Here is a 22,324-nt window from a genome sequence, read left to right on the forward strand (position 1 = left end):
GAAATCCCGACTAGGCACTGGTAATGGCAAAAGAGATTCATCAGTAAAGCAAAATAAATCTGTTTCAAATTATACATTCAGATCTATCCTGATCCCTGTCCTCAGATTTGTTAGAAAATTAGATAGATTTTTGTCTGATTCTTTCATGAAGAGATGAGCTCAGACTCTAATTCAAGGTAATCAAGAAGTCCTATTTAAGAAGTAGACGTTTTATTTCATGAAAGAATTCAGCTCATAAATGTAGGAATAGCTAGAAAAATAATTCTAGCGCCATCTAAATGGGACAAAAGACTCCACCAACAATGAGTGGATCAAAGACTAGTAGGAAAAGACTGATAGGGAACTTGACAAGGGCAAGACCATGCTGTAATGGGAACCGAGTGACTAATCTCAGAGTTACTAAAGCTGGGAGAAGTAGACAGTGTTTAACTGTGAGGTGAGGCGGTTAGGAAGTACCACCTTTCCAGTGGGTCACAGTGTTTTACTTGAGTCTAGTCTTCAGCACCAACTTCCTCATTATACAAGATCTGGAGGAAAAAGTAACAAATTAACATAGTGAAGAAAATAGACCCCATATGGTTCCTTGAGCCCACCAGGAGTGATGCCTGCATGCAGAGCCAGGAGTAAACCCTAAGCTCAAAAGGCACAGCTCAAAAGCCAATTTAGGGGGCATTTCTAATAGACCTAGTTTCTCCTGCAAGATGACATAAAAAAGTGAAAAACAAACAACAAACAGCAGCAAAAACAATAGGGAAGGCCAGAGTGCACATGTGCATGCAAGACACCGGGGTTCAATGCCCTCTGACCCCCACCCAAGTAAATACATAAAACCTTTTAAAATGAGGAGCAGGCATTCTGGATTAAATGAGATTTAAGAGACAGAACAGACATGGTGTGTGAATACTGCCAGCATCCTGATTTGAAGAAACCAAGGGTAAAGTAACTGTTGAGAACTGCTGGGGGCAAACTGAATATAGAGCTAGGCATTAGGCTTTGTCTAAGATTTATTGTGTAAAAGTAGCATGGTAATAGTATTAGAAAAATTAAAAGAGTAGCAGATAAACAAAAATATAAGTGGAAGAACACTTTGGTTGAAAAGTCCAACAAACTAAAAAATATATACTGAACTGAAGAAGAATAACAGAAAGCCCAAACATTGAATTAGAAATATAACCACTGATAATTTAATAAAAAATAATGTAGCACTGCACTGTCGTCCTGTTGTTGTTCATCAATTTGTCGAGTGGGCACCAGTAATGTCTCCATTGTAAGACTTGTTCTTACTGTTTTTGACATATTAAATATGCCATGAGTAGCTTTCAGGCTCTGTTGTGCGGGCGGGATACTCTTGGTAGCTTGCCGGGCTCTCTGAGAGGGACAGAGGAATCGAACCCGGTCAGCCGCATGCAAGGCAAATGCCCAAATAATATAATTTTTAATTGAAAGAATGGGGCCAGAGATATAATAAGCTGGTAGGGTTCTTGTCTAGCATATAGCTGACTTGGGTTTGACCCCTGAGACCTCATGTGGTCCCTTGAGCCCACCAGGAATGACCCCTGCATGCAGAGCCAGGAGTAAGCCCTAAGCACTGGCCAGATATGGCCCAGAAACCAGTTCCTTAAAAATTCTAATAGCAAGTCCTAAATACTAAAACATAGAATCCTCCAAAATTTCATTTGAAAAAGACAGAAGAAATTTGAAAAAATTACCAAAGAACTACCTATGAAGATACCAGTTCTATCGGGGGTGGGGCTCCAGGCAGGCCAGGGGCACAATGTAAGGACTGAAGGATGTGGTTCCAGGGACTACCTAGAGCCCTGGCTGCATGTGGTGATGCTCAGGGGACCATGTGGTACTAAGGATCATAAAGGAGTTAACTGTGCACAAGGTATGTGCCTTAAATCCTATACTTTTCTCCAGCAACTCCAACCCCAGTTTTGTTCAGATCAGCTTTTTAAAACTCTCTAATACCAAGCAATTCTATTCATTTCAGAATACACACAACATATAAAAATATTGGGGACTGGAGAGGTAATACAGTGAATAAGGTGCTTGTTTTGTATGTGGCTTACCTGGGTTCCATCCCTAGCACTTGATATGGACTCCTGAGTTCATCAGGACTGGTTCACCCAGAGCACAGAGCCAAAAGCAAATCCTGAGCATAGCTGGGCGAGATTCCCTCACCACCATCACCACCAAAACAAGTATCTAAATTTTACAATATACGTAAATTAATGAAATCACAAAGAAGTTGATTCCGTTTTGTTTTTGTTTTTTGCTTTTTGGGTCACACCCAGCGTTGCACAGGGGTTACTCCTGGCTCTTCACTCAGGAATTGCTGGAGGACCACATGGGAAGCCGGGGATTGAACCTGGGTCGGCCATGTGCAAGGCAAATGCCCCACCTGCTGTGCTATCACTCTGGCCCCAAGAAGTTGATTCTTAAAGGAATTCTCTGAATCAACAAGAAAGCCTGTCTTAATTATTAGCCAAAACCAAAGGTAAGACTAAGGATGCTGGGGTCTTTATCCACCTGGCCAATAAGCAGTTCCTTATAAGGAATGAGGGCAGGGGACAATCCGGTAATGACAGCAATGGCAGAGTAGGAAAAGCAATGGAATGGGAGTCCAGAAATAGACTTTGCTCTGGTTCTGTTATGTAATTTAGAATAAGCTACTGTTCTGGGACAGTTTCTTTACCCATAAAGGAGTTGGAATAAACTTTCTACACACTCTTTAATATTCATTCTATAAAGTATGATTCAGGAGAACCAACGAAAACTTAAGACAGACACAAAGATGTTCATAGCAACTTTATTAAAAACCACAAAACAGAAACAAAACAACAGTAAAACCGGATTCACTAACTGGGTTATTGTTATACAAAGGATTACTAAGTAAAAAGGAACTGTTGCTACATGCAACAGTGTGGATGACTCACAGACAGTATTTTGAACAAGACACAAAAGTACATAAAACGTTTCCACTTACACCAAGTAAAACAGAGAGAAGTTATTCATGGTGATAAAGTTCTTAAGAGTGGTTATCTGCATGTGAGTTGGGCTTATGGGGCATTCACAGGTGGGGTAGAAATCTTCAATATCGTGACTAATAGTTTCAAGGGTGTATATAACCCACTGAGCTGTACACGTAGTATTTTTTCACACTTTACTCCATGTTTTATCTCAAGGGAAGTATTTTGAAAGAAATTTTATAAATGGAGAGCTATAATTATATATAATTTAATCAGTAGTGCTGTCTGTCATAATTTTCATTTCTGGTTTTCCTCCCGGTAACTGAAAGTATTGTATTGTATATCTTTGATTTTTGCATTTGCATTGATTTGCTTTGGCCAATTAAAGCAACCAGATAGACAGGGTTATCTTCCCAAAAAATGTTCCTTACAAAAAAGTCAGTTTGATAAATTTTGTATCGAGCAAAATCCTTAAGCAAGTTGTCCGAGAAAAGCCATGTGAGACATTAAGATTTTACAGTTTTTACTAGCCTATCCTAATACAGAAATTTTCAAAAACCCTAAAATATTGAGCACTGGCCTCATTGACAGGCATTCAGGTGGTTGCTTTTGGAGGATGAGAGAAGTAACTCATTCAGAGAAAATTCATGTTAAGAAGTCGTAAAACTGTCCCTTGAGAACCTGGTAAATATTCTATCTACTCTTTTAAAATTTTATTTTAGGTACTGTGAGTTACAATACTATTAATGGTAGGGTTTCCTGCATATAATTCCAACACCACAACCCCTGCCAGTGTCTGCCTACCTCTACCACTGAATCTACTCCAACTGAAGAAGGGGGGAGGGAAGATAGGCAAAACAAAATATGATTGTGATTGGCCGCTTCTGAAAAAAATGCAGGAGAAAGGAACTCAGAATGTACCCATTTACAAACAAAAGAAAAAGAAAAACATTCCACCAACTGAAGTACTTACTGGGTAGGTTCAGGCCACTTCTTGATTATCAAGATAAAAATGAAAAATCCCTTAATCCAAAGGTCGGGTAAAACTCAGCTTTGCAGCAAGGATGACATCACTAGATGACTACAGTATCTGTTAAGATCTCTTAAATGAATTAAAAGTGCCTCAGACTGAAAGTTCAACTAGCAGTATAATACTATTCCTTCAATTGGACAAACTCAAAATAACCGAGGGTCTGGCTTTCCCATGAAGCATAAAAGCTCCAGGCATTCAGAAACTAAGACACATAAACAGGAAATCAAAGAACAAAGCAAATCTAAGGCCACACTGTTACTTGGGCTCATTCCTCTTCGGAGTTCTTTTCAATCTTCTCTGGAGGTAGAAAAGCAAGTGAACTAAGTATCTAATGATACAAAACACTGCTATCATTCTTCTAAAGTTCTGTTAAAATTTATTTAAAGTTCCAGAAGAGCTATGATAAGAAAAATAAACAGCTGATTGTTTTCTCCTGGAGTCGATGCTTACAGAAGAGTATTAACAGTAGGTGGTATTACCTTTTTTCCATTATTGAATATAACTTCTTAATTATGAAAGGACTGTTTTATTTTACTAAACCGTTGTCCAGTACTCTTCATCCAGGTTCTTTTAAAAGTCTTTGGAAATATATTTAAAAACATGAAAACTTCTAAGAAGGTAAAGAGTTCATTCATGTCACAGTGGATTACTTGAGTACATCTGGGCACGTTTGGGTTTGAATCCTGACTTTAATACTTAGTTTTACAAGAGCAAATTGCAACCCAAGTTTGTTTCCTCAATACTTACATAATACGTGTAAAGAAAGTAATATGCCAGCACCATGAGCCAAATTTTGAGAATGTGAAGTCCCATAAAATTCAGTCTCCTTTCTTCATTTGTGATATGTAAAATGGGCAGAAACACTGTGAAGTTTAAATAAGACTCTCGAGAGGCTTGTAACAGTGGTAAAATACTAAACAAGCATACATTCAAACATTTATTGATATGCTGGGTATTGTGCTGACCACTAGAGATGTAACAGTAAGCAAGGTTTAGATAGTGTCTGCCCTTTTAAAGCTTACAATCAAACAGTGATCAATAAAAAGTGACATTAAAGTGTGCTTTAGATGTGTGGTTAGAAGAAAACAGTATCTTAGTAATAGGGGCATCTGGTCTAAGGGACAATAAGGAGGGCTCCAAATAAATGCTAAGTAAACTGAAAGTGCAAAGCTCAATAGAAATCTGTACGCTACCCTAAGACTAATCAGTGAAAGCAGCTGAGTGATGATTACAGCTTCTAGAACTCAGTCAAAATCAAAGGAAGGGAGACTCATAAAATCTTGCTATAATTTAGGTCAGCTGTTAGTCTGGATTAGGACAGTATCACCATGGAATAAAGAAAAATTTACACGTTAGACTTAACAGAACGGTTTTGGGAGCAGAGATGATGGATAAGGAGAGAAAAGTCATGGATAATTTAGTCTTTGGCTTAGGCAAAGGCAACTGAACGGCTGGTAGTGGTTGTACCACATATTGGAAAGGAAACACAAAAGGAGGTGCAGGTTTTTTTGGGGGGAAGACCAATGGCATGATGACCAAGTGGATTTCAGTTAGCAATTAGACATATGAATTAGGAACACTCCAGAAAGGAGATATGAATTTGACAGTCATTTGCATGAATTGCTAACTGAAGCCATAGAAGATGAAATCAGAGATGATGTAGACTAAGCCTAAGACATTTTAAAACTCTAAGAACATATTAAAGGGAAAGAAGTGCCTGCAATGAAGACTGAGTAAAAGCACCTAGAGATGGTAACCCCAAAGCCCAAGTAAACAAGTATTTTATGGGCAGGGTCAGTCTATTGACAAGGCCATGACAATGGGAGTATTTCCAAAAACTTAGCAGGAATGGGAAATACAAAGACAAAACTTTCTCTCTCTCTCTTTTTTTTTTTTTAAAAAAGTGCCTATTTTAACAATCCACTGATACAAGACTAGTAACCATTTTAAGGAAAAAAACAAAACAAAACTGACATGCAATTAGATACTTAATACAGAAAACAGTAAAATACACTTAAAACAAAAGCAAAAAACAAGACTAGGTTATAGCAAAGTCTAGTGTTCAGAGCTGATTTAAATCCTTGGTTTACATGTCTCCTACCCCACCCCTCCCACCCTGCTCAGTGACTACATGATGCGAACTAATTTTATTATCACTTTAAGCAAAATATATACTAAAACTCCACAAAACATACAAGACTTTAGTATTCGAGGAACTAGGGTTAGAAAGCAAAGCAGCTTTTAGGCCTTCTAAACATTCTTCCAATAAAGCTTTTGTCATCAAAAAGTGTACTCCAACTACTGGGAAATTACTGATAGATTCTTTTTTTGGAGAGGGGGTTTCCGTTTTATACTGTGCTACTTCTCCAGACATTTAAGCTAATTTCTACTAAAATCCTAACTTGACCTTCCTTGATAAGTAGCTTAATACATATATGTTTTATATATATATATATATATTACATACATATATATATATAAAAAACACTTGTTTTTCTGCCCTGACTATGTAACAGAGTAATACCTTAATCTGGTTCATTAACAATTACCGATTTAAAAATACTATTACCAATTAAAAAATACTACTGGGAGCTACTGAAATTTATGAAAACCTTTACTGCATCTTTATCAGCCAAACTAGCATGCTTCCCCTATCAAGTATTGTCCAGTTTGCCCAACTTCTAATTTAGATTCTACTGTGATGTAATACGTAAACAACTCTCCCTGTCCCTCAAAATAACAGTTGACACAGGGATACACTGGCACTATGGGAGGGATAACTTCATGTGTCAGGCTAGCCTACAGAGGTTTCATTGGTGGGAGGGTCATCCAGCTCACCAGGGAGCAGAACCCTTCCCTAATCCCTACAGTGACAACTAGAGTCCCCTTCTGTTTCCTGACACCTGCTGGGAGTAGGAATGACTGACTCTTCCTGGGAACCTTTGAAACAATTTTGTTTCTTTGTTTCTTAGGGCACCTATTTTGGTCAGCCAGGCATCAATTTCGCCTCAATTCTCAATTGTACCATGGCTACTTAAATTTGCTGGGTTAGTGACTAGAGAATCACATGTTACAGTATTTAAGCCAGAACTTCTGCACAAGTTTTCAAACTGTATTTGGAAGATCTGTCAGTGAGATACTGTTTTTCAATCATTTTACATTTTTGGCTTCACTCAAAGTTTTTCATAGTTAACAGAAATTTAAAAATTACTGTTTAGCATAAAAAGCAGATGTCTCATTAGAAGCGGGGAATTGCTACAATCTGAAAAAAGCTGATGCTTGAGTTAAATATTTCTTCTTGTGCACTGCTAACTACACAATGTATGGAACCATTTCAAATTCTAGAATACATTTATTTCCTGGAGCTAACACTCATTATTGTACCTTAAAAGGTTTCCTTTAAGCTGTCTCTTTATAAACATCTGCGCAGTAAGGACAAATAATCTAAAATATCACACTTTCTCACCCTGTAGGGCAAAACCATTTTTTCTCATCCTTTTTGACAGGGCCAAACTTTGGCCTATAGATTTACTAATGGGAAAATGTTACCAGTCTATACTTACTTAAAGCTGATAAAAACAGCTCCCTACTTTGAAAAATTCAGAGGGCACCTCCAACAATTAGTTTGATCTACAAATTGTAGGAAACCTCCTACACCAAAAACTTAAAAAAATGATTCCTGCTCCTCTGACTAAATGATTATCTGATTACTTTTTCTATTAGGAATATTACTGCCACCGGGTGAGTGAAGGGGATCTGACAAGAAGGAAATCTACCAATATTAACCGTCATACTCAGACACGTATTTTTAAAAAAACATGTCAAACATTTTGACAGACAAAATACCTCCCCTGGATGTATGTTTTTCCATTTCAGGAACTTCTGAACTTCAAAGTTCCTGCAAATTGTCTCAAACATACATTAAAGGAGCTGGTAACTACAGACATCTGCATTTTAACATTTAAGGAGCTAAATTTTCTTCCGTACATCTTAAAAACAAACTTCAAACAGAACATCAGTACCAAACTTCTTTAAAAATAACTATATCATAAACGCAAAAGACAAAGGCTTTGTCATTAAATTAAGTTTTTAAACCGGGTGTTCTAAAGTGTTCCCATCCCAGATGCTTCTTGGAGGGGGGGGAGGGGATTAAGGTAAAAGAATACAAACAAAATCCCAGAATTTGAACACAGATTGATTTAAGTCTGGTCAAGTCTGAAAAATAAGAATCGACATTTGCTTTGCACACAGGCTTCCTGTGGAGCATTTGAGCTCTGCAGCCTCCAGGCTCAGGGAGGAGTCTGGTTCCTCCCTCTCACCAGGTCATCCCAGTGTGGCTCTAGCTCAGTCGTGGCGATCCTAAACAGGGCCTGGAGATGCTCATCTGACAGCGGCCGGCTCAGCGTGTGCTGGTTGCGAGTCAAGTAAGCAAAGGCCTTTTCGCAGATGTGGTTACTATCGAACAAAGACGCCACCTTACAGGCCACCCCTTTGATGATGGGGTAAGACTCTGCAGACAAACCGGCATAGAATTGCCCCAGGTCCTTGACTCTGTACTCGTTCCAGAGGCTGGTGTTGGCTTGAAGTTTGGTGAGCTCCATGCGGACAGAAATGGGTGCGTACTCAGCCTTGAAGTTAAAGGGATTCGCAAAAAGTTCCAAGTCCTTCTTAATGAACCTGAGGTCCTTGAAGTGCCTCTCGAACTCTTTCTGCAGGCGACAGATCACCACCCGGTACCGCTCGGGATCAAATATTTTCTCGTCTTCTTTAAGATGCTGCTTAAGCTCATCCACCACTTCTCTCAAGGCGGGGAAGTGTGTCAGGTTCTTCTCCTCGATGTGCCTCTGCAGCAGACCCAGCTTGACTTCAAAGGTGCAGACGTGGTCGAAGGCGACGGCGGCGAACACCTTACTAACGCCCAGCAGGTCACTGAGCTCTCCGAGGTGGTCCATGACGTCCACCAAGAAGCCGAAGTCACAGAGCCACTTCTTGTCGCTGAAATGCACGGTGGTCGCCCCGATGGAGACCAAGAACGCCTCGATCTCTTTCCGGAGGGTAAAGATGAGCTTCAGGGTCTTCCCTCTCCGCAGCCAGTTGTTGAGGCACCGCCCGTTCACCCTCTCGCCGTGCTCCGATTCCGAGTCGTGCAGCAGGTCCCGGAACTCCGGCCGCCGCACGCCGCGGGTCTTGATGAGCACCACCCACTCGGACACGGTGTTGATGATCTGGCTCACGTCCACGTCGTAGGAGCTCAGCAGCTCCAGGTGGTGCAGGCCCGAGTAGTGGATGACGTTCCAGCAGTTGGGGCTGACCGCCTTCTCGCGCATGTAGGACACCAGCCCCGAGTTCTCGCCCACCATCCGCAGCGTGTGCGTGGTGCTGAGCCCCACCATGCGCTGCAGGCTCAGCCCGGCCGTCTGCAGCGCCTCCAGGATGGCGGCCATGAGCGCCCCCACGCTGAAGTGGTGCGTCAGGTTGACCAGGGTCAGCAGCTCCTCCTGCACCTGCAGGTCCTGGTCCACGCCGCGGACGAAGACCAGGAGGTAATTCTCGTAGGCCACGAAGGCCTGGTCGTCCAAGGCCAGCGAGTAGGCCTTGTAGTCCTTGGTCCGCTGGTAGAGCTGGGCGCGGAGGTTGCGGTCGATGTTCAGGACCCTCTGCCGGGTGATCTCCGGCGAGAAGTCGATGGTGTCCAGGACGCTCACGTGATCGGGCAGCACGTCTCGCAGCATCACCTCCATGCACTGGGACACGAAGTCGCCCTCGCCCCAGCCGCGCCCCTTCAGGGCCAGGAGGCGCGCGAGCCCCAGGCCCGCGCGCGCCGCCCGCTCCTCGGGGGTGAGCTGGGCCACCGGCGGGGCGTCGCCCTGCCGCAGCCGCTCCACCAGGGCCGCGCGCTCGCCCTCCGCCACGTACCGCTCGTAGTGCTCGTGCTCGGCCTCGTAGTGGCGCCGAACGTCGCGTTCGCGGGTGGCGACCACCACGCGCCGGCAGACCAGGCACAGGGCTCCTTCGCCCTCCGGCGGCTCCACCACCAAGTACCGCTGGATCCACTCGGGCCGGAACACCTTGGTCTCGTCGACTTCCATTCTGCTCCTCTTGGGAGACATCCACATACTACTGGAAGCCAAGGGAGCGGGGCCGACCCGAGGGAGGGCGCAGGGAAAAAAGGGGAGGAACTGGAACCGATGCCAAGCACCACCTCGGTCCTGCGCCAGATCACCCCAGCGGGGGGACTCCAACCTCCGGCGGGGCCTCCTCCGTCCCCATAGGATGGAGATTTTGTCGGCGTTATCAGAAGGAGCCAATAGGAAAGGCGGGCAGTGATTTCTAACGCGCAGGCGCATATCCGTCTAGCTAGCGGGAACCCAGGCAACGGGGGATTTCAGATGCTTGACTGACATGCGAGGTGCCCAACCAGAAGCTTCCCAGCTCCGAGAGGCCGGGGAGAACGGAGCAAGGGGGCGTTGCAGGAAGGGCGTGTCCGCCAGGCCCCGCAGTGATTGGCTAAGGGCACTTCCGGGAGCGTCACGTTGGGATCTGGGTACGCGCGCGGCAAAATGTCTCTGGTCGCGGGAGTTATCCGTAGGCTGGATGAGACCGTGGTCAACCGCATCGCGGCGGGGGAAGTCATTCAGCGTCCGGCGAATGCAATCAAGGAGATGATTGAGAATTGGTATGGGTGGGAGTGTGTGTGTGTAGGGGGAGTTGGGCCGGGCCCGAGGGGATGGGGACTTGCAGCCCAGCCCTGGGCGGATGCGTGCTGGGCGCCAGCTTTTGGAGGCGAAGGATTTGCGTTCCTGCCTTCTCCCCGGTCCCGAGGGTCTTGAACTCTCTCGTGAGGCAGATTTCTAAGGCCCACTCAGAGGGACCCTTCTCTCAGTGCTCTTGCACTGGTGCCATAAAATATGGCGGGGGATACGTTTCAAAATTGCTTCTGCAGAAATGCAGAAGTTGTGAATTTTGAATTTTTTTTTGTTTTTGCTTAATCCAAAAGTCACCTAAACACATTTCTAGACTACAATTCATTTTGAGTTTTACCCTAAATAGATTGGACAGGTCAAGGGTCACTTACTCCGTGTTTTCCCAACCTTTGGGGGGTGGGAGTAAGGCATGTGAAAGACACCCGTTTTCATGAGCTCTCGCTTGCATGGGGAAGTTCAGAATTATCTCGAAGTGTGCTGGAAGAGGTTAAAAGCGTGCCAAAGGACGGTGGTCTACACCACAGATTCAGCATAGCAACCCAGTGAGAGCCTTTGCGTTGAGAGTGAGTTGTTGATTTTGTTCAATCAAGTTAGAATGCTCCCCCACCTCTCCTCTCCCCTCAGCCTGACTTGCTAACTGTACACAGTGTCACTAAACTATAAGACCTGGGAAGAGCAGGCTGATCAGCTTCTCTGTGTGTATCTGGAATTTATTCTTATCTCTGGGCTCACCTTTAAGTTGGTGTGGATTGAGACCTTTTGTCCTTTTGTCCTGTTTGATTTACCAGTTTAGATGCAAAATCCACAAGTATCCAAGTAGTGGTTAAAGAAGGAGGTTTGAAGTTGATTCAAATCCAAGACAACGGCACTGGGATCAGGGTAAGTAAAACCTGGGAGGACCTAGATGACTATGTGCTTTGTGTGCTGTATCTGTGGGCGAGGGGCAGAACCTTTCCCTGTCTAGAAACTCTGGGCTTTTGTGGCTATAATTTTTTTTTTAGTTTAATAGTTTATTTTTAATTAGTGAGTCAACGTGAGGGTACAGTTACAGATTTATACATTTTTGTGCTCATGTTTCTCCCTTACAAAGTTTGATAACCCATCCCTTCATCAGTGCCCATTCTCCAACCACCAGTAAACCCAACATCTCTCCCCCCCTCCCCAGTCCTGTCTCCCCCCACCCCACACTGCCACTATGGCAGGGTATTCCCTTTTGTTCTCTCTCTGATTAGGTGTTGTGGTTTGCAATAAAGGTGTTGAGTGGCCATTGTGTTCAGTCTCTAGTCTATATTGGGCCCGCATCATCTTTCCCCCACATGACCTCCAACCACATTTTACTTGGTGTTCCCTTCTCTGAGTTGTGTGGCTATAATTTTGGGGGCTGAAATGTTAAACATCAGCCGTGAATATTTATTGAGTACCTGTTCTGTGCTGGCACTCCCGGAAAAGTAGCTTGCGGGACTCTTCGAGAGGGACAAAGGAGTCAAACCCGGGCTGGCCGAGTGCAAGGCAAACGCTGTGCTACTGCTCCAGTCCTGCAGAGCTATATACCGAGAAATGGTGAAACTGGATTAAAAGTAGGCCTAAGACCCGAATAACGGTTTTTTGCAAAGAAGATACAGATGGCCAGCAGATGGGGCCAGAGAGATAGTCCAGGGGTTTCAGCACTGCCTTGCATGCCACCCAACCCTGATTTGTTACCCTTGACCCAGCACACTGCTGGGTGTGGGCCAGCTCTCCCCCAACCCCCCAAGTTACTTGGCCAGCACTTACAGGAAAAGAAGCTTAGAAGAAAATGTAGGTTAAAAACTCCAATGAGTTATCACCACCACCACCCATACCCAAACACCTCTTAAAATGGCTGTTGGGGGGGGGGAATCAAATATCTAATGTTAGCAAAGTTGTAGAGAAAAGGAAACCATTGTGAAGTGGGTTGATGAGAATGTGACTTTCTGTAGCGATTTTCACTAAACTGAAAATAGAAGTACCATGCGACACGGCATTTCCACATCTATGAGCATATCCAAAGAAAACAAAAAATCATCTGGAAAAAAAGATGTAAATGTAAAATCACTTGTTTATTGTTAGCAGTCCTTACAGTAACCAAGATCTGGAAACAGCCTGTGTTCATTGATGAATGAGTGTGTGTGTGTGTGTGTGTGTGTGTGTGTGTGTGTGTGTGTGTGTGTGTTATAAAGGTGACTTGTATAGACAATTGAATGTTCTTCAGTCATTTAAAAAAGTGTAGGTTATGGTATTGCATGTATTCTGAATCACTCCCGAGTAGCACCCTTGTAGCCCTCAAACACCTCTAGATACATATAAATTAAATACCTACAGTAATAGCTCCTAAAACAAACAAACAAAAAACCTGCCATTTATAACAACAAAGGTGGGCCTTGTGTGCATTCGGCTGAGATAGGTCAGATCATAAGAGAGGGATGCTGTCATCCTGGAGAATATGTGTGGTGATAGATGTTGATTAGATCATTTCACATGTAGAAGATACTAAGTGTGCTGTCCTCCAGGCGTTAGTGTTTTGTTTTGAGTCATGAGAGATTGAGTAAGACCGTCAAGAGAGTGAACGTAGTCAGAGACTAGGTCTCAGGCTGATGTCTGGGCTCACTTGACTCAGGAGATGAAGACCAGCATGAGACTGACACGAGAGATATGTGGTAAAGGAGGGACGCTGGATGTGTGGCACTATGGTTGCCACATTGGAAAGTGCGTGTGAGGTTCAAAACTCCAAAGAGGGATTTCTCCTTGGGTTCATTTGGGAAGATGTAGAGGATACATCATGACGTATTTTTGGTATCTTTTAGAAAGAAGATCTGGATATTGTATGTGAGCGATTCACTACAAGTAAATTACAGTCCTTTGAGGATTTAAGTAAAATTTCTACATACGGTTTTCGTGGTGAGGTAAGCTAAGGGTTAAAGGAATGTGTCAAATATCCTCCTGATGACATTTCTGTCACGTGTCAGTATGTTTCTCCACCGAGGTACATAGGCTACAAAGCAGGAGGTTTGGGGCGGGAGTGAGCGGGCTGCTTGCCTTGCGCATGGCTGACCCAGGTTCCATCTCCGGCATTCCCTATGGTCCCTGTGCTCGCCAGGAGTGACCCCTGAGCACAGCAGGATACTACCCCCACCCCCACCTAAAAAAAAAAAAGCAGGAGGTTTGGTCATGTGTTTGTATTGCTTTTATTTATTTATTTATTTATTTACTTAATTAAAAGGCAGCTGTGACTGGGTCATTGCAAATTAAATCAAAGAGTCTTGTCCCTAGCACTGTGGCTCAGTGTGAGCCTCAACTTGCTTCAGATAGGGGCCATTTCTGACTGTTTATCACGAGGCAAATATATGAAACTCCTGATTTGAAGTATATCCAAAGTCAGATTTGGAGAGAATAGTGGTTTTTCTGGCTTTGCCATTTCCCAGGTTAGTTTCTAAGCCCGTGGCCCCAGAGCCCTGGCCTGGCTGTATTCCATCTGTCAGGGTGCTATTTCACTATAAAACACGGGAGATTTCACTGAGGGCTGTTTGCGTACTGCGCAGGGCTCTCGGCATTGGTTCCTGTGGAATCTGTTGCCCTTGACCATAACTCGAGAGGCTGCCTTCTGTTATTATCCTGTTGTGCCATTGAGGAAACTGTGGCTGTGCTTCTCCAAAGTGGCATTATGGGGAATTATGGGCATTATGGCATTATGGAACCGAACCCTGGCAGTGTGACCCAGAAGCCTTCATGGTCCACTTGCTCCGTCACTGGAGCAGCAGGACTTTGTCGGTGGCACCTCTTCTTCCTGGCATTTACCTGTAGCCTGTAGTGTGTAAATTGAATGTCCTTTATTACTGAGCTCTCAAAAATAATTTGCATTTCTAGTGATGAAAATTAAGTGCATAAACCAGGGAAATCAGCTAGGACCTCATAAAGAACTGAAGCTGCCCTGCCTGTGTCCCATGGCCCCTGAGATATACTCACTCAGTGTTTGTATGTGCCTCGATGCCATCCTGTGAAAGGAGATGCCCATTTCAAAGACTCAGGAGGCCATTCTTGCCTAAAGGATAAAATTGTTCATGGATTTAATTAATTTTTTTTTTAATAAATTTGAAATGAATGGGAGCTGCTCCCGGCAGTGCTTTGGGGACCATTGGGTGCTGGGGATTAACCCAGACCTCCTGCATGTAAAGCAGCCGCGCCAACCTATTAAGCTATCTTCCCAACCTCTGAAATTCTAAATTTTGATGGCCTCCTTTGTTGCTGTTGTTTTTAAGGTGTCATAAAAATGGGTGGTTGCTGTTAACGGATTCAAATTGGGAGTGACAATTCAGATGACCTTTCCTTTGATAACATAAAGGATGTCCCACCAGTGAGTGATTCTTTTCCTTTCCTTTTTCAGGCCTTAGCCAGCATCAGCCACGTGGCCCACGTTACTATTACGACCAAAACAGCTGATGCAAAGTGTGCTTACAGGTACTGTTTTAATGCATATTCATTCTAAAATTCTTCCTTTCAAGATGTTAAAGAGAAAAGGCGTGCACTGACTACAATAAGGTGTGCCTTCTCAAAGCTATATTACCTAAACACCAATATTCTTGTTTTTTCCCCCTTTGGGGGGCATGGGGGTGAGGTAAGTGGGGCCATACCCCGTAGTGCTAAGGGGCTACTCCTGGCTCTGTCTGTTCGCAGAGGTGACCTTTGTTTAGTACTCCACAGACCGTACATGGCTTCAGACATTGAGGTTGGCCACATGCAAAAGTACCTTAACCCATGCACCATCTCCCTAGTCTCGGTATCCTTTTTTGGCCTAAAACTTGGGTAAATTTTTTCCCCCTCCCTATGGATTAGTTGTTCACCTACAGGGGAGTCTTCGTCTTAAAAAAAAACAAGGTCGTGACATAGCACAGGTGCTTTGCAAGGTCTGTGACGGAGGTGTGGAGGTGTCGTAAGAGGAGGGAGCTGGCTGCCGCTGTTAGCCTGCCTCTGCCCTGCCTCCCTTCCACTGGATAGCAAACAGGTCCATGACTGGGAAGCCCAGGGAGCCAGTTCCTTAGCGGCAGAGTGAGCCACCTTGTGGCTGTTCGTCACCATGCATGCCAGTGCTGGCCTGTCACCCCACAGGTGGCCTCTGACTGCTTGTTGTATGGGATCATTTTCAAAGAGGGAGGAATCACTTTGGAACAGAACAAAAATGGGTTTTCGCTCATCAGACTTAGACCTTTGTTTTTAGAGGCACTGGCCAAGTCACTAGTGAGAGACAAATTGGCATACTTAGTTCACTCCCCGCAAAGGGAAATTTTTAAAAAATCAGCTTTTGAATTAATATAAAAAACGTCAGCCCTCAAGTGTGACTTAACAGAAGGTAGAGCATTTCAGAGTACATAGGACGGGTGCTGGAAGCCGAGCCCTCTGAACTGTAATTGCCCTAAGCTGGGTGTGCTGATAGACCTAGAACCCCTTTTACAAGGTGGGGGCAGTTGTGGTTTTATGTCTTCCTAAATAATCTGGGACACAATTCCATTTCTTTTCCTCTGGGGTTGTGTTAGGTGTGTCTGGGGACACTGCATAATGCCCCTTCTCTGGTAGGATGAAATCCAGTCTCGTTGTCATAGCAACCAGCTGCTCTCCACGCAGCCCGGCTGCCTGCTATTCTCAAGTGCCTTTGTTTATGCTTTTCTCTTGCTGGGCATTTTTTTTTTATTCTCTCTTACTTAAAACTCTTTCTCCCCAGAGCCAAATTGAATTGTCATTTTTTCTGTGACACTCTTGCCCATCCCTTTTCCCACCCCAGAGTGATCACACTTTAGGAGCTACATCCAAAAAATAGGGTTTTACTTATCTCCTTACTAGATCAGTCAGAAACTTGTCAGGGTCTTTCTTCTTTACCATGACCTTCACAGACCACTCAGAGGAACCTTTTATCTGCAAGTGCCATTTGGATGTTTATAATGTCACTTACAGGCCATACAATATAGGCAGATAGGCCATAGGTGACAGCAAGAAGCCTCCCTGTCTGTATTGTGTTAGGGCCACACCACGTGATTTTGAGGGTCTTCAGATAGAATGCAGGGCAAATATTTCCCCACCTCTTATTATTAGTCCCTTCCTAAATAATTGCAGATATTTTGCTGTTATTGTAAGCTGTAGTAAAAGTATTAATAGTTCATAGCTGAGAATTAGAAAATAATGCTTGCTTGAGGAACAGGTGTTTTCTTTTTTTCTTTTCCTTTTTTAAATCTTGAATAGTTATGGGAATAGTAGAAACATTAAAGTGGAAACGGTAAGTCAGATGATAGATGATATGGTTGTTTTAAAGTATTGCTGGTATGATTCTCCTTTTTCCCTTTGGGGAATTATCTCTCTTACTGCTTTGGATGTCAACCGTTGCTATCTTTTTTTGACTAGAGCAAATTACTCAGATGGAAAACTGAAAGCTCCTCCTAAACCGTGTGCGGGCAATCAAGGGACCCAGATTACGGTAAGGCTGGCCTATGGAAGTGTGAGTTGATTAAAAGGACTTTGTCTCTGTATTAAAAAGGGAAAAAATGTAAGTGTCTCAGAATTTTCAAAGTCACAATAAAATAAATTTTCACAAGTTAACAGAAGCCCTATGATAAGCTTTAAGTAAGAAAAATAGTTCTTGGCGGCTGTGGCCTGGTAACCTGCTGACTTCTTCATCTTTTTCAAGAGACTGGGAGAGTTTAGTGAGATGGCAGGAATTAGTGGCAGGGTACTTGAAATTGAAAGAACCGTAAGCTTCACTCCAGAAGATGTGAGTTCAAGTCCCAGTCTTGCCACTCTTGTATGCCATTTATTTAATGCCTCTTTGTCTCAAATTTTCTCACCTATCAAATGAAACAAAAAACATTTGTCAGTTTACTCGAGCGGGCACCAGTAACACTCAGCCCTGAGATTTTAGCAGCCTCTCCTTACTCGTCTTTCCCAACGATTGGAGGTTCTTTCAGGGTCAGGGGAATGAGACCTGTTGTTACTGTTTTTGGCATATCGAGTACGCCACGGGGAGCTTGCCAGGCTCTGCAGTGTGGGCGGGATACTCTTGGTAGCTTGCTGGGCTCTCCGAGAGATATATATGTATCTGTTACTGTATTTTGCATATGACTACGCCACGGGGAGCTTGCCAGGCTCTCCCAGGTGGGCAGTATACTCTCAGTAGCTTGTCTCAGTAGGTTCTCCAAGAGGGAGAACTTAAGGCTATTAGCTGTTTCGAGGTCGTATTGTGCGGGGGCAGGAGGCTCCACCGTCATCACCACCCAAAAAAAAATCCCCCAATTCAGAATGACATTTGAGTGCCATGTGGTGTTAGAATTGTTAAGTTTATGTTTGCTCCTCTAAAATATGCACGATCCTGAGCACGGCTGGGTAAGCAAACAAACACAAACAAAAACCTCATAGGATCCTGACAAGACTCTGTTTATCTTCCTGTTCCCAGCACAAAGCGAAGATCTCATAGTGATTGCCTCCACTGTCTATGAGAAGGCAGTGAGTGAACGCGAGAAGCAAGGGAAGTTCCGGCTTTATTTCCTTTATTTCTTGGTTCAGGCCACCCTGCCTCTTACTCCCCTCCAGCAAATCACCTCCTGGCCCAACACATGCAAATCCCTGCTTAGATCTGTGCTGTGGGTAAATGTACTAAGACTCACTGCTTGATTGCCTAGCCTAAGACTTTTATTGCTATGTACTTTCATGAATTTATAAGGAAAAAAAAAAATCGATGTTTTTGTTTAGGTGGAGGACCTGTTCTACAATATATCCACGAGAAGAAAAGCTTTAAAAAACCCAAGTGAAGAGTATGGGAAAATTTTGGAAGTTGTTGGCAGGTACAATCTACAATCTGAGAGTGGACCTTTGAGCTTGTCTTGCCAAGGGAATGCGTTCCGATGCTTACCACTTGAGAGTTGCTGTGCTAGAAGGAAAACAATTGTAGTGGCATATGAGTCGTTTCTGGACAAGGTTCTGTCACCAGTGGGCCCTTCCTCTTATCTTCCCAGAAGAGAGCAGCTGGCATCTTCCTCAGTGAAGTCGTTAGAGTGACAGAACAGAGAGACCCGGCCGACTTGAACCCCAAAGAAACTTACTGGCAGGCTGGTAGTTAGTTACCACGACCCAGAAGTGTGGACAGCTGTTCTTTGGGGCGTACGGGAGCCAGGATGAGGGGCTTAGTATGTAGTAATTCAACTCCTGTTGCTTCTGTTCTTTCCCCTGCTCTGCTCAAGCGTCTATTTTGGGGAGAGTGCTTGAGTCGTTCTGAAGAGAGGTTGAGTTCCCCATCCTATGCTGGCGTCTGCAGGGATGCGTTAGATTGATTGGCAGACTAACTGGGGATACATCTGCGGGGATTAGGAGAAAGGGAGTTTTCTGAAGCAAAGATCCGGGCGTGTTGACAAAAGGAGAAAGGAATGGCTCTGGGGGAAACATGTCTAGGATAGATTTAATCTGCTCCACCAGTGGCTCCAGCGTGGCCCTGGACTCCTGGATATTCTTGGCTTGTAACAGAGATGGGTTTTACTATTTCAAAAAATAAAATTTAAGGTGAATGAAACATTTGCACAGACTTCCAGAAGTTGCTTTGCTTTTTCCCTGGTGCTATATAATATTAAGGCTGAGCTGCCAGAGTGATAGGAGAGTGGGAAGGACACTTGCCTAGCATGTGGCAGACCCTGGGTTCAATTCCCAGGAGTGATCCCTGAGAAGAGTGCCAGCCCCAAACACACCAGGTGTGGCCTAAAAATCAAGACAAAAAATAATCAATGTCTGAATTTTATCTCCTAAAAATTAATTTTCACTGGTTGTTATAGTTCGAAGTTAAGGAAATAATTCATTGCTACTGAGGAAATGCTTTTTATTAGACATAGTTCTTCCGTGTGTGGCATCTGTGGAGGGAGGAGTAATAAGTGATGGCCATCCAAGGGGAGACGGGCAAGACCTGAGGCTGGGAAGGATGGAATTGGGGGGTGTTAGGGGCTCTGAGCAAATAAGAGAACTGGACTTGTGGAAGTGAGGTTTTCAGATCTCCTGCTTTCAAAACAGAACTTTAGGACACTGAAAATAAAAATTTCCAGTGGGGAGGAGATTGTATGGAGATTGTTCTTGAGTCTAGTTAGCAAACTATAAAAAAAAAGTGGGGTCCTCTTTTCATTTGATTTAGCCAAATTGACTGTTGCAATCTTTACGAAGTCTCTGATGCCTTGTTTTCCTGTGAGTAAAACAAGATATGGGAAATGATTGGATTGTATTATCTTTGCTTACGTCACTTAACTCTACTAATTTTTGTTTGTTTTTAAACTAATATGGGGCTCTGATGTGATTTGTGCTTTTGGCCACTCTGTACTTAATTTTTTTTTTCTTTGCAGGTATTCAATACACAATTCAGGCATTAGTTTCTCGGTTAAAAAAGTAAGTTGAAAGTTCTTGATTTATTGGGGATGGTTCCCTAATTTATTTGATTTTTTAATTTTTTTTTTTTTTTTTGCTTTTTTTTGGGGTCACACCCAGTGATGCACAGGGGTTATTCCTGGCTCTGCACTCAGGAATTGTGCACTGGGAACCATATGGGATGCTGGGAATCGAACCAGGGTCGGCTGCGTGCAAGGCAAACACCGTACCCGCTGTGCGGTATTCTATTCTATTCTAATTCTATTAAAATAGGGAACCTCCAGCCCCGAGGTTCCCTATTTTAATAGAAGCTTTTTTCTTTTTTAAATAGTTTTCTTTCACCGGTAAGGATTTAGTCAGAACTGAGGCATTAAGTTGTCTCTTCTGCTTTGTTTATCAGCAGGGTGAAACGGTAGCTGATGTTCGAACACTGCCCAATGCCTCGACTGTTGATAATATTCGCTCCATCTTTGGAAATGCTGTTAGTCGGTATGTTAATAACCTATGTTAAGGAAACATTTTGCATTCCAGGGCTTGGTTTATCATTTAATCACATTAGCTTGGGGTCTGTCAAGTGAGCGTTTATTTGCTCTAAGAGTTTACTTGAATCAAATATGCAGGCCCGCCTCGGGATTTTCAACAGTCATTGCATGCAATCAGCACTTCTTGGTACATGTTTATCTCGAGATTAGTGTTTCCCCGAGTGGGCGACACTGCCAGCTGGGAAGTGCTGAAATGACCCAGGGGCAGTCATCGTCTTGACATGGGAACAATTTGCATCCCCCACCCCTTGCCTGAGAAGAGGGCAGATAAGCTTGGGGAACCTCTGTAGATATAGTCGGACTTTAAGACTCTTTGTCATTGTCAGCATAGTGTTTATAGCGTCGTAGAATTCTGTCCTTTTGCAGTGCTCCCTCATTTCCTGTATTTTCACCATAAGGTTACTTTAGGATTTCATTTATTATCACTGAGCATTTGTAGATTGCTTCCTATATTCCAGGCTTTGTGCCAGAAAGTAAGAATGTCAGGAGATAAAAGGAAAGATTTCCTCCCCTTAAACGACTTCCTTGACGAGTGGCAAGCAAATTTATAGCGTCACCAAATCTTCATGGTCAAGGATCACATAGACAGGAAACAGCTTGCTTTATGAATTCGTCTGGCAGCCTTCTCAGATTGTGGAAACCACCATTTTACTCTCAGATTTCTAGTCAAATCGCAGGACTTTATAAGACCCTAAGTGCCTGTCATCACATTAGGCAGAAATACTGAACCCCTTCCATAAAGCCAGGCTTACAGCAGATGGTGGGCGCACACAGATGAACAAGAGCGCCCCTAACTTGCCTTCCTCCATAGAAAGTAAAAGCAGTAGTAATCCTGGAGCCTGTTTTCTTCTTGAGAGAAATGTGATTCATTCCTTAAGTAAAACCAACTTCCTAATTGGGGAATTGGCCATTTGTTTTTAATCACCCTTTCTTCCTAAGTAAGTGCTAAATTTTAATCTGTGCCTTCAGTTGGAATGCACAGTGTTTAACTGTATGGCAAAACATGTTTTTTTGTTGTTTTTATTTTTGAGCCACACCCAGTGGTGCTCAACACTTACTCCTTGCTCTGCCTAAGGCATCATGGGGGGTCCTGAACCATATGGCGTGTCAGAGATCCACCCCGGGTCAGCTGTGTGCAGAGGAAACACCTATCCTCTCTGGCCCTGGCAAAACTTCGAAGGATGTCTTAACTAAATTTTTTAAGACTCTAAATTCAGTGTTTGGAAACCTCTGGGACTATAAGAAATCAGAAATTATCTGGAGCAGCAATTTACAATGTCAGATTCTGAAACGACAGCCTCTTGAGCCACCTGCAGAAGCAGCTGTGGCAGTTCAGTGTCGGTGGGTGCTGCTAAGTGCTCAGTGAGTACTCCCCGCTGCTGAAGTTCTAGCGCATGCTAGGTTCTAGAGTGGAGAAAATCAGGCGTGAAGCAGATTATGATTCTTGCACCCAGAGGAGTCATTGTAGTTGGAAAGACCGGTAAGAATATCACTCACAATGGGAGAACGTGTGGGGCCAGGTTCTTTGGGGAAGCAACTCCTGAGTGAGGGGCGGCTAGTGAGGTAATGACAGCAGGTAAGGAGTAGAGCTTTCCAGGCAAGGGGACCCGTGCTCAGGAAGGCCAGAGGCAGAAAAGAGTGAGTTTGGCGCGAACCTCCCTTTGCCTGTGAATCTCACGC

The 22,324-nt window shown here is 43.8% G+C and overlaps 2 protein-coding genes across 2 annotated transcripts in view; one reads left to right on the forward strand and one right to left on the reverse strand.

Moving 5' to 3' along the window:
* Nucleotides 1-6,133: 6,133 nt before the first annotated feature.
* EPM2AIP1 (EPM2A interacting protein 1) lies at nt 6,134-10,249 on the reverse strand. Its single transcript, XM_055135523.1, has one exon. It carries the CDS (start codon nt 10,119-10,121, stop codon nt 8,295-8,297), a length of 1,827 nt encoding a protein of 608 aa, XP_054991498.1. The 5' UTR covers nt 10,122-10,249; the 3' UTR covers nt 6,134-8,294.
* A 289-nt stretch (nt 10,250-10,538) lies between these two features.
* Nucleotides 10,539-22,324, forward strand: part of MLH1 (mutL homolog 1) — a 35,586-nt gene continuing 23,800 nt past the window's right edge. Inside the window, exons 1-8 of the mRNA XM_004614579.2 lie at nt 10,539-10,681; nt 11,498-11,588; nt 13,532-13,630; nt 15,109-15,182; nt 17,115-17,187; nt 18,456-18,547; nt 20,081-20,123; nt 20,503-20,591. Of these exons, the coding sequence (XP_004614636.2) occupies nt 10,566-10,681; nt 11,498-11,588; nt 13,532-13,630; nt 15,109-15,182; nt 17,115-17,187; nt 18,456-18,547; nt 20,081-20,123; nt 20,503-20,591 (677 nt within the window). The 5' untranslated portion in view covers nt 10,539-10,565. The remainder of the gene's footprint in view (nt 10,682-11,497; nt 11,589-13,531; nt 13,631-15,108; nt 15,183-17,114; nt 17,188-18,455; nt 18,548-20,080; nt 20,124-20,502; nt 20,592-22,324) is intronic.

Source organism: Sorex araneus, chromosome 4, assembly GCF_027595985.1.
Source record: "Sorex araneus isolate mSorAra2 chromosome 4, mSorAra2.pri, whole genome shotgun sequence".
Classification (NCBI taxonomy): Eukaryota; Metazoa; Chordata; class Mammalia; order Eulipotyphla; family Soricidae; genus Sorex; species Sorex araneus.

Bases quoted from the DNA above. Each gene is read 5' to 3' on its own strand.
- EPM2AIP1 (XM_055135523.1), bottom strand. From the start codon at position 10,121: ATGTGGATGTCTCCCAAGAGGAGCAGAATGGAAGTCGACGAGACCAAG.